This window comes from Coffea arabica, chromosome 6c (assembly GCF_036785885.1).
Source record: "Coffea arabica cultivar ET-39 chromosome 6c, Coffea Arabica ET-39 HiFi, whole genome shotgun sequence".
Lineage (NCBI taxonomy): Eukaryota > Viridiplantae > Streptophyta > Magnoliopsida > Gentianales > Rubiaceae > Coffea > Coffea arabica.
The window spans coordinates 51,309,470-51,322,208 of record NC_092320.1 but is presented as its reverse complement, the minus strand read 5'-3'; the positions used below and the strand labels follow the sequence as shown (position 1 = coordinate 51,322,208).

General features: G+C 40.2%; 1 protein-coding gene across 1 annotated transcript; it reads right to left on the bottom strand.

Annotated features, from left to right (window-relative positions):
• Positions 1-3,913: 3,913 nt before the first annotated feature.
• On the bottom strand, positions 3,914-9,979 carry LOC140008781 (uncharacterized). Its single transcript, XM_072053656.1, has 5 exons — positions 7,701-9,979; positions 5,623-7,394; positions 4,881-5,568; positions 4,439-4,793; positions 3,914-4,330 (listed from the first exon to the last, which is right to left on the bottom strand). Exons 1-5 carry the CDS (start codon positions 9,977-9,979, stop codon positions 3,914-3,916), a joined length of 5,511 nt encoding a protein of 1,836 aa, XP_071909757.1.
• Between the last annotated feature and the right edge of the window lie 2,760 nt (positions 9,980-12,739).

Below are 12,739 nucleotides of genomic sequence, written 5' to 3'. Positions count from 1 at the left end.
TCCCTAAAAATCTTTTTTGGCATTTTTTCAAACAATTAATATGCATTCACAGACATCATTTCCTTTTCCTTCATCTAGTTCATGCCATTTCCCAATTTTCAGCAATGCAACAACAACAATACGAGGCAGCCAGCAGAAATGAAAGAAAACTAAACAATGAAGCATTGATTTAATGTGCTAGACAAAAACTAAAAAAAAATACCTCAATGTAGGTGTGTGTGAGGTTGAGATGGAATCGAGAATTCTGTTTGTTTCCTCCGCCCAAGTCCGAGAGAGGGAGAGTGAGGGGTCAGGCTGCAAAAATCCGAGTGCTTCCCTTCCTCTTCTTGTGCGTTTCTTTTTTTTTTTTTTTTTGCCTCTGCCAAGTGAGTCCAGAGGGATTGGAATGCTTTTTTTTTCTTTTGTGACTTGTCTTTTTGGTCTCCTGAAACTAGAGAGAGCCGAGGGATGTATTTTTGGGGGAGGAAGAGTGGAGAGAATTTTTTTCTTTTTGGCCTGTCTCCTCCTAGCAAAAGAAAATGCCGAGAGTTTGTATTGGGAGCTGGAGTGTTGAGTTGGGCCAAAATGATTATTTTTTACCAGATGACAAGAAAGTTGAGTGTAGGAATGGGTTAAGTGTTTTTTGGTAGGAAAAATGATGAAAATGTGTAAGTTTTGTAATAATTTGATTTTGATTTGATTTGATTTTTGATTTTTGATTTTTGATTTGATTTTTTTTTTGATTGAATTTTTTTTAACTCTTTTTTTTGTTGTTGTTTTGTTGTTTTTTTTTTCTCTTTTTTTTCTAAAATAAACCTGCAAAAATGAGAAAATTACACATTAATAATAATAATAATAGATAACTTATTAAATAGATAAAAATTTAGGAAAATATTAAAAATTGACAAAAATTTGGTGTCTACAGCTTGCCCCTCTTTGTCAAGAGTTTCAAAGAAACTCAAGACAAAGACGTAGACACCAAATTGCTTACCTGTCTCTTCTAGCCGCACCTGAGCTAAAATAAAGAAAAGCAACACTTGGCTGAAATTAGTGAACAAAAGATGTAATGAAATTGCAAAACATGTGACCGAACTCATGTAGAGTTGCCTACGTATCCCACCATGGGAATCAGGTCAAACGTAGTTCGAATGCAAGTGAACCACAATGAAACAAGTGCATTGACCAACTGCGATCTTTGCAAAGTTGAAAAAGTTTGAGCTTCTTAGAACTTCTAAACATGAAACACAAAATGAATGAGAAAGCACAATTATTAACTAAAACAGTCAAGAAAAGTAACTTATCATAACTAGAAAAAGATACGTGGAGGGACGCGGTTACGCTCCAAGAAGGGGGATAGAAGGGTGCGCGGTGGACGCTGAGACTCACCAACAGAAAATTAAACTTGTCAAGAAGGGGGATAGAAGGGTGCGCGGTGGACGCTGAGACTCACCAACAGGAAATTAAATTTGTCTTTTAGGAAAAGATGCGCAGAGAGAAGCGATTACGCTCCAACAGGAAATTAAATTGTCAAGAAGGAGAGGTAGAAGGGTGCGCGGTGGACGCTGAGACTCACCATGCGCGGAGGGACGCGATTACGCTCCAACAGAAATTTAAATTTGTCAAGAACGGGAGGTGGAAGGGTGCGCGGTGGACGCTGAGACTCACCAAAGGAAATTTAAATTGATGTGCGGAGGGACGCGATTACGCTCCAACAGAAAATTAAATTGTTAAGAATGGGGGATAGAAGGGTGCGCGGTGGACGCTGAGACTCACCAACAGGAATTTTAAATTGTCAAGAAGGGGAGGTAGAAGGGTGCGCGGTGGACGCTGAGACTCACCAACAGAAATTTAAATTTGTATTTTTTGAAAAAGATGCGCGGAGGGACGCGATTACGCTCCAGCAGAAAATTAAATTGTCAAGAATGGGAGGTAGAAGGGTGCGCGGTGGACGCTGAGACTAACCAACAGGAATTTAAATTGATGCGCGGAGGGACGCGATTACGCTCCAACAGAAAATTAAATTTGTCAAGAAGGGGAGATAGAAGGGTGCGCGGTGGACGCTGAGACTCACCAACAGCAAATTAAATTGATGCGCGGAGGGACGCGATTACGCTCCAACAGGAAATTTAATTGTTGGGAGATAGAAGGGTGCGTGGTGGACGCTGAGACTCACCAATAGGAATTTAAATATGATCTTCTGGTTTGAATTTTTTTTTTTTTTTTTTTTTAAACAAATTGGTGGGATAGATTCTAGCCCAATTAAATACTGAAAGAAATGAAAATGCAAGTTCAATACCATCAAACTAAAAGATTAAAATGCATGTTGCTCAAGTAGTAATAAATCAAGACAAACTTACTTGGTGGACTTACAACTTTCTTGATTGATGATTTTTTTTCTTTTAACTTTAAAAGAAAGGGAATAATGATTTCTGCTTCTTTCTTTGGGAATGTACAGCGAAACTTGCCATTTGCCCCAGTATGAATCTTGCTCAACTAAGCCAGTAGTCTGTCGCATAATCTTTCCTGTAAAAAGTAAAAAAAAGAAAAGAAGCGACTATGATGAAAAGATTGCCACCACCATGTGATCCCTTTGCCTTGAGAGCCAAGTAAACATGAGTTTCAATATCGCCAAGTCGTTCCCTTAGGTTCGGTCGATAATCCCCTTCAGAATCTTTGCAACTGTTGAATGTCAACTGCCCATACTTTATTATCACAGGACCTTCGACTTCATGACTTCTTTGGGATAAATTATAAGGGATTGTCTTTTGGGTAAGACCCGATGAATGAGAAACATAAACAATTAATTAAAATTTAAAAGGTATTATTCACCATGCAATAATGCTATTGTGAAATAAGTAATGATGCAGAATAAATAAATTGCAAATAGAATAGTAAAACAAAATTTTTTTTGAATTTTTTGAATATAGGCCCAAGGATCAAAATTTGGATTCGTATTTAGAGGATGGCCTTTGATGAGGAAACATGCTCCATCTGACCCTTTCGTAGTCATCCATTTTGGAATTCATTGTCGGCAAAAGAACAACAGTACAAAAGAGACCCAAATCAACATAGTCGCCAGCTCTCAGACCTCAACATCTTCTTCTCTGCCGCTGATTCTCTTGTACTCCAAAACCCTACCTCAGCGCCCTTTCGGGTTTTCACTAAGGTTACCCCCACCCTTTTCATTTTCATTTTTTTTGTTTCTTTTTTTCTTTTCTTTTCTTTTTTTTTTGTTTTTTGTTTTTTTTGGAAAGGTGCCCTTTCGGGTTTTCACCTAGAGACATAGACAAGACAATTTTAACCCCAACTATATCAATGCAGTCATACTTTGATAATGAGTAGCATCAGTGAGACAATCTTCTCTTACCTGTTTCAGAAAAGTTTGTATTAACATCATTTGCTAGTTGATTAAAAAAAATATTTTCTTTTTCAAAATACTGCAAAAGATGAAATTTGGCAATTTTGGTTCTTGCGATTAGGATCGGATAGAGTAGCAAAGGAAAGGTTAAGGCTTGAAAGGCTTGACAGCGGATCATATGATGGGTTTGCAATCATTTGAGATAGCATTCTTTCAAAACTTACCCCGATCTAGGGTGAAAAAGAGATAAAATTTGCCCCAGTTTAATTCTGACAGAATCTCTATTCTCTCTCTCTTTTTTTTCTATTTATTTTTCTATTTTTTTCCTATTTTCTTCTTTTTTTTCTTTTTTTTTTTCATCTCTTTCTCTCTCTCTCTTTTTTTTTTTTTTAAAGAAGCAAATTGCCCCAGTATGGGGTTAGTGATCTTAAGGGACAGCCAAGCGAAAAGGAAACTGGTTATGAAAAGTCAAAAGGAAAGAAGAAAAGTTAGGGGTAGAATATCGGAATGAAAAAAAATGAGAGGAAGTATGCCTGAAATCCGTCTCTTGCAGTATTTTTAAAGATTTTTTTTTTTTCAAATGAAAAACTTTTTGCACATGTCCGCATTGATTGGTTGGGGAAAAACTTGACCGTCCATTTCCATAAGAATAAGCGCTCCTCCGGATAGCACTTTCTTAACAATGAATGGTCCTTGCCAATTGGGAGCAAACTTCCCTTTAGCCTCATCTTGCATTGGAAGAATCCGTTTCAAAACCTTATCTCCAACTTCAAATAAGCGGGGCTTGACTTTTTTGTTGTAAGCCCGAGCCATTCGTTGCTGATAACATTGTCCATGACACACGGCATTCAATCTCTTTTCATCAATCAGAGACAACTGCTCTTGACGTTCTTTGATCCATTCAGCTTCTTCTATCTGAGCTTCCATCAGGATGCGTAAGGAAGGAATTTCAACTTCTGCAGGCAGGACTGCTTCCATTCCATACATAAGAGAGTAAGGAGTTGCACCAGTAGAAGTTCTGATGGTAGTTCTGTATGCCATTAGTGCATAAGGCAGCTTCTCATGCCAATCCCGGTGTGCTTCAGTCATCTTACGTATAATCTTTTTCAAATTTTTATTTGCAGCTTCAACGGCTCCATTCATCTGAGGCCTATAAATAGCAGAATTTCGATGTCTGATCTTGAACTGTTCACATAATCCATCCACCATATCATTGTTGAGGTTTTTGGCATTATCAGTGATCAGCGTCTCTGGTACCCCAAAACGACAGATGATATTATTTCTCAAGAAATCCGACACCACTTTCTTAGTCACATGCTTATAGGACGCGGCCTCAACCCATTTGGTGAAATATTCAATCGCCACTAAAATGAATCGATGCCCATTTGAAGCAGGAGGATCAATAGTTCCGATCACATCCATTCCCCAGATCGAACATGGCCATGGAGCTGTCATACTATGCAATTCTGTAGGAGGAGCACGTATAACATCGCCATGCATTTGACACTTAACACACTTTCTAACAAAATCTACACAGTCATGCTCCATGGTAAGCCAAAAATATCCTGTTCTCATGATCTTCTTAGCCAGTAGATGCCCATTCATGTGTGGCCCACAAACCCCACTATGCACTTCTTTCATCATATAATCGGCTTCCTCTTCATTGATGCATCTCAAAAGGCCCAAATCAGATGTTTTCTTATACAGCACTTCTCCATTCAAGAAAAATCTTGCTGACATTCTGCGTAAGAAACTTTTTGCAACAGAATCAGTATCAGGAGGGTAAGATCCCGTTTTCATGAATTCCTTAATATCCTTGTACCAGGAGCGACTATCAGTGACCCTTTCTGTAACCAGACAATGCGCTGGCCTATTCTGAAGTTGGATCTGTATAGGTTCAATCACCAGCTCATCTGGATGTTGGATCATCGAAGACAGAGTAGCTAAAGCATCAGCAAAGGCGTTACGAGTGCGGGGAATATGTCTGAGTTCCAAATTCCTGAATTTGCTGGCCAAACTAAGCAAGTTACAATGATACAACATAATTTTTGAATCCCGAGTTACCCACTGTTTAAGCGTCTGGTGCACAAGTAAATCAGAATCACTGAATGCTATCAGATCCTTGATCTCCATGTCCAATGCCATTTTCAATCCAAAAATACAAGCTTCATACTCAGCCATGTTGTTAGTACACGGAAACTGTAATTTGGCAGTAGCAGGATAATGTTTCCCTTCAGGCGACACTAAAACTGCTCCAATTCCAGCTCCAAAAGAGTTTGACGCACCGTCGAAAAATAACCTCCATCCAGGATGCTGCTCACTCATGTTCTCAACTGCTCCAACGAACAGAATTTCTTCATCAGGAAAGTAGGTATGCAATGGCTGGTAATCATCATCTCTTGGATTTTCCGCCAAATGATCTGCTATAACTTGACCCTTGACTGCCTTTTGTGTTGTGAAGACAATATCGAATTCGGAAAGGATCATTTGCCACTTAGCCATACGTCCCGTGGGCATCGACTTTTCCAACAGGTATTTCAGAGGATCGGAACGGGAAATCAGGTAAGTGGTATAACCGAGCAAATAATGTCTCAACTTCTGAGCTGCCCATGCTAAAGCACAACAACTTCTCTCAAGGAAAGAATAGTTGGCCTCATATGCTGTAAATTTCTTGCTCAGATAGTAGATGGCTTGCTCCTTTCTTCCAGACTCATCATGCTGTCCCAGAACGCATCCGACAGCCTCATCAAGAACAGACAAATACATAATCAGAGGTCTCCCTGGCTGAGGTGGCACTAAGACCGGAGGATTTAACAAATAATTCTTGATCTTATCAAAAGCCTGCTGACAATCTTCATTCCAATCCATTGGCGCATTCTTTTTCAACAATTTGAATAAAGGCTCACAGGTAGAGGTTAACTGTGCAATGAATCGACCAATGAAATTGATCTTTCCAAGAAAACTTTTCACATCTTTTTGACTTTTCGGAATGGGCATATCTCGAATTGCTTTTATTTTCGCAGGATCTATCTCTATACCCTTCTTGCTGACAATAAATCCCAATAACTTACCAGCCGGAGCTCCAAAAGCACATTTTGCAGGGTTCAACTTCAAATTATACTTCCTCAACCTTTCAAACAGTTTCTTTAAATCAACCAGATGGTCCTCAACCTTCTTGGATTTAATTATGATATCATCCACATAGACTTCCATCTCTTTGTGAATCATGTCATGGAACAAGGTAGTCATGGTCCTTTGATAAGTGGCTCCAGCATTCTTCAACCCGAAAGGCATCACTCTATAACAAAAAGTTCCCCATGGGGTGATAAAAGAGGTTTTCTCTCTGTCTTCTTCTGCCATTAAAATTTGATGATACCCAGCAAAACAATCACCAAAAGATTCAATTTCGTGTCCAGCAGTATTGTCCAAAAGAATATGAATGTTTGGCAAAGGAAAATCGTCTTTCGGACTGGCCTTATTCAGATCTCTGTAATCAACACATACTCGCACCTCCCCAGATTTCTTAGGCACTGGCACAGGATTCGACAACCAGATGGGATAATGAGACACCATGATTATCTTAGCATTGAGCTGCTTCACAATTTGTTCCTTTATTTGGAGACTCATTTCTGGTTTGAATTTACGTGGCTTCTGCTTTACAGGTAAAAAATTTGGATCGGTTGGCAACCTGTGAACCACTATGTCTGTAGAGATCCCTGGCATATCATCGTATGACCATGCGAACACATCTTGAAAAAACATTAAGAATTCAATCATTTCCTCCTTTTGTTTCCTATTCAAATGAATGCTGACTTTAACTTCTTTAACCTCCGTCTTAGTGCCAATATTGATGATTTCTGTTTCTTCTAAGTTGGGTTTGGGTTTCTCTTCATACTGTTTTAAATCCCTTGAAATAGACTCAAATTCTTCCTCGGTATCGCTCTCGCTTTGAATTTCAGATTGCATGATTTCAAGCTCATGAGAGATATCGAGATTGCAGCCATCGAATTCCAAAATGGTGACATCCAAAGGGTCAAAGGATTTTATTTGTGGCCATCTGAAAATAGAATAGAACATAAGTAATAAACAAATAGCAAATACTGGAGAAGCCTTTCATTTCATTAAGTTCAAAATGTATCGAGACTTCACAAAAAGATAGATATACAGACATGATTGCTATTTGAAGACATATTTAACTCAAACCTTTATTTTCATTTCAGCAATTTTCTTGAACAAAGCAAGTTATATTAACTGAAACAAGAATAAAGGTTTAAAAGATGAAAGCAATTTCTTTTAACAAAAGATCCAGACTACTGTCCTATCTGGATGTGATCTAGACAAAAGACAATCCCCTTAAATTTACCGAAATTCCCTTCGAGAGGGAAGATAATCAGCAGTCCAGTTCTGAATAGCTCCTTCGGTAATTGGCAAAAATTCTGCATTCTCTGATGGCTCCTCCTCACAAGTAGCCCCGACAAATAGCTGAGACAGGTCCACTTCAATCTCCTCCACAGGATTCTTCGTTTCAGGCATAATCACCTCCGATGGACGAGGAAAAATGTGATATAGCGGAGGGATATATAAGGCAGTTTGCTTGCCCTTCTTTTCGGCTTGTTTCCGAGCTTGCATTTCCTTTCTATCCTTAGCAGTTGGATGAAATCCCAGTCCAAATGTATCCTTCTGCGTCGGGATCTCTATTGGCTCCAAAATTCCTTGCAATTCCCTCCCAAGACCTTTTCCTATTTCGTATCCGCCTCGGATCATCTCCCTAGCCATCATAATACTGGCCTCTGGCAAATTTGATTGAGTGAACGACTTATCCCTAGATGCCCATCCTACAGAGACTATGTCAGCAACATGATGAGATGAAATTGGAGTCCCTTTTCTGTCTTCACCTTTGAATTTTGCATCAATGATCATGGTACAGTCATCCTCAGCAAATACAGTAATGAGCTGATCATTCACAATAAATCTCAACATTTGATGCAGAGAAGATGGCACTGAATTGGAAGCATGTATCCAAGGTCTTCCAAGTAAAATGTTGTAAACACTGGAGAAATCCATGACTTGGCAAGTAACTTGGAATTGAGCAGGGCCTATCTCCAATACGAGATCTGCTTCACCCATAGATTCCCTCCTTGAACCATCAAATCCTCGAACCACAGTTGCAGATGGACGGAGTTTAATATCAAAAAATCCAAGCTTGGTGAGAGTGTTCCATGGACAGATATTCAACGCTGACCCATTATCCACTAAAACCCTCGGCAACAGCTTTCCATTGCAACGGACCGATATATACAAAGCTCTGTTATGCCCGATCCCTTCTGCAGTCAGATCATCATCGGAGAAGGTAATATAATTAGCAGCAAGTACATTCCCCACAATGTTAGAAAATTTATCCACCGGAATATCTTTAGGGACTTGAGCTTCGTTCAGAATTTTGAGCAATGCTTCTCTGTGCAGCTCGGAAGTCAAGAGAAGATTCAGAAAAGAAATCTGAGCAGGCATCCTATCCAACTGCTCCACTATTTTGTACTCGCTTCTTTTCAGCATTTTCAGAAAATCTACAGCTTCATTTTCAGACACACGAGGCTTGGGTGTCGGAGATTTAACTTTGGCCCTGGATTGAACATCAATATCGGAGTTTCCCACAATTTTCCCAGATCTAGTAATAGTAGATATATCTTCCTTCAAACAATCTTTACCCCCAATTAACAGACTGGGCTCCTCGTAGTTCCATGGTACCTCTTGCAAGTTATTGACAGGCATTTGCTCTGGAAATTCGAGAATGGCAGGCTCTGATATATCCCATTCAAAAGAAGGAAGATCCAAAATAAAAGGAACCTCAGAATTGTCAACCTCGGAGGGCCCTCCTTCTACCATAAACGGCTCCTCTTTCTCAAACACAAAAGATTTTAATTTTTCCTCAGTACTATCCTTAGTTATGGACTCTTTAACAGACAGTAGTTTCCTCATCTCCGCATGGTCAGTCTCCATCACGCCAAATACTTCAGTTTCATCTACAATGTACTGACTGGGGTCGACAAAATCTTCATCAGCGATGATAACCCCCACAGTGCTCCCATGCTCAGGAAGAGGATTCTTACTAACATTCGGTCCCTGCTCTCCCTTTCTTCTGAGAAGGATGTCTCCAGAGTCAATCATGTCCTGAATTTTATGTTTTAAAGCCCAACAATTGCCAGTGGTATGACCTGGACTTCCAGAATGATAAGCACAGATTACATGCGGATCATAACCGGCAGGAGGACCTCTAGGATAGATTTTGGGAGGAACAGTGCCAATTTTTCCAGCTGCTTTTAATTGCTCATACAACTGATCAATAGGTCGGCCCAAGTTGGTGAAGGTTCGAAATTGCCTCTGAGTTTGAATTCCACTGGTTTGCAAAGGATTTTGAGAAGGGTTATTGTTTTGCAGGGTTGGTCTGGAATGGTAAATGGGACGAGAGTGATTTTGAAAAACAGGTTGTGGAGTTGGAGGTAAGGGCGAGGTATTCAAATGATTTGGTCGAGAATGATGGAATTGGGTAGTGGTGTGGTAGACTGGTTGAGGATTGGTGTAATACGGGTAAGGAAAAGAATAGGTGGGGTGGTTTCTGGGTCTGAAAGACGGGCCTGATCCCATATAAAAGCAGTATCACCTTCTCTTCTTCTTAAACTGGGGCTTTTTCCCATTGTTGCTTTGATTTTGTAGAGCATCTAATTGCAACTTTAATGCAGACACATTAACAATCTTTCCTGCTTTGACAAATTCATCATACTCCTCCAATTTGTTAATGATAGCAGCAAATGGACTTCCAGTCATGCGAAAGATCTCTTCAAAATAGGGTGGATCGTGAGCCTTGATGAAAGTACGAACAATCTCCTCCTCAGTCATAGGAGGCTCCACTTTGGCAGCTAACTTTCTCCACCGTTTTGCGTAGGTCTTGTGATCTTCTGACGGCTTTCTTTTCGTACCCTCCAGTGTGGTTCGTGTTGGTGCCAACTCACAGTTAAATTCATACTGTTTCACAAAAGCAGTTGATAGATCCAACCAGGTCTTGACTTCTCCAGACTTCAAATTTGAATACCAATCTAGAGCATCTCCCTCCAAACTTTCCGGAAATAGACGCATAGGCAAATTCTCATCATCCACAGGTTTACCTAACTTGTTGGCAAACATCTTGAGGTGCGTCTTAGGATTTCCAGTTCCATCATACTTGCTGAATTTAGGGGTTTTGAATCCCATCGGTAGCTGAATATCTGGGAAAAGACATAATTCATCGTAGTCCAAACCACCATGCCTGCTCAACCCTTGATTCTTTCTCATAAAATCATCGAATCGGTCCAACCTTCTTAACAAATCTTTATCAATGGGTGTAGGTTGTTCTTCCATCGCCGCCTTCCCTTGAGATCCAGTATCCAGTACAAAAGGCTCTGCAGTATGGTGGTGGGGTCCCTGAGGGTTGGGGGGAATGTTCAGATTGGTTTGTGGATGGGTTTGAGGGATTTGACTACTGGTTGGGTTCACCAATACATAATTCGGATGCATATAGGAAAAGTCTGAATTTAGTCGGGTGAAGGTATTTTCAAGTGGGTTAGCGCAAGGAGGAAAGAAAGGTGTTTGGGTATTGGATGTATGGGGTGGTTGATAGTCTTGTGCAGGTGGGTGATTATCGATAGGTTCTTGGTCGTTTGGGACCCCACCACCATTGTTGCTAGCGACCAGCTGATCAATTACACGCCTTTGTGCGGCCATTTCAGCACTTAACTCATTGAACTTGCCAAGTACCTCATTTAACTGAGCTCCCAATGCTGTGAAGTCCGGTGATGTAACCATAGCAGATCTTTCCGAAGCTTCAGGCGCTGAACTCATGTTTACAGACTGTCTCAAGGCTCTACTTCGGGATCTGGTGATGATGGGGCTTCTTTGGATAGCAATTGTGAAAAATACCTGATAGGGGGGAAAAGAAACTCATTTAGGGTTGGACTTTCTGTCAAATTGCTGTGATTTATTCAAGAAAAAGAAAAAAGAAAGAAAAGAAAAGAAACATGAGTTAGTAGATATCTAAATAATTCGGATGCATGTCCTATGGGGGAGCCCTTTTCTGCCAAGGGTAGGCCTAACATGATGCAACACCTTCGAAGTGAGACCTGTTTATCAAACCTGTGTTTCGAAAAATAACTTTGCAACAGATAAGGATCATTTCATTGATGGATTTCAAAATATCATACATCATCTACATCATTTCTCGAAGTTGATTTCGTACAAGATCATTAAACTTTTTCAATCTATCTATCACAGCATCTTTTGGCTCTCTGGAATAAGGATTCTGCATGCGTTCAGTTTGATCATACAACCTGCCACACTTTCTCTTCAATTCCTGGTGTCTTTCTTGCATTTCTTCACACAGTCTTTTATTCTTCTCTGCTAGACCCTTATTCACTTTCACAGATTGTCTTAATTGTGCATTTTCTGTGTCTTTCGCCTCAATGATTGCCATTAGTTTCTTGACTTCCTCGGACTGTTCCATCAATGGTCGCCCAGCACCAGATTCTCTGAGCCACTCCTCGTATTGAGGGGTAACCAAAGCCATTTGTTTAAGTTGCGGAACATAAGCGATATCCTCATCATCGGACAGTGTTTCCCAAGCTTCGACAATTGATACTTTCATCGGAATTTTGTCTGGACAGATCCCCTTGCCAAAACTGATGGTGAAATCGGTCAAGTCAGGTGTGAGTGGTACTCCTTGAATGCGTCCTAACTGTCTGAGAAACCTTTTCGGAGTGTATGCCATGATGCCTTGAGTTCCCAATAACGGTATCAAATCTGATGACTTGGCGCGCAGAACAGGGTTAAAACAGTCGGTCCAGTCTAGTACCCATCTAATCTTTTGATCTGACAATACCCTCAAAAAGTCCAGCCATTCCGATGCACTTCTTGGCAAATTACTTTGGTCAACTCTCTTATGATGGGTAGAGATCCAATTATACCCAATCAATGGTAGACCATCAAGAGCAGGCAACTGTCTTCGAAAATGTTCCATGGCCCATATATGCAAAATTCGATTTGATCCATAAAAGAACTTTGACCCCCTTTGGCAGTTGGTGCACGCAACAAAAATGTCAGCTAACACAATCGGTACTATAGAGGCTTGTCGATCCTTAATTCCAAAAAACAAGTCAGACAGGAGTTTAGTGATTTTGAAACCAATTTTCTTATCTTTTCTAGGAAACAAATAAATCCCCGCCATCACAAGTCCATACACCAGCGGCCTCTTACATTCCCATGTTACCTTAGATGTAAATGAAAAATCCTTCGAATACTTATCAAACCCGTCTTTCATTGCGAATCTGTCAAACAAAAATTTTACATCTATGCTCTGATCTGATCCTCGCACTACAG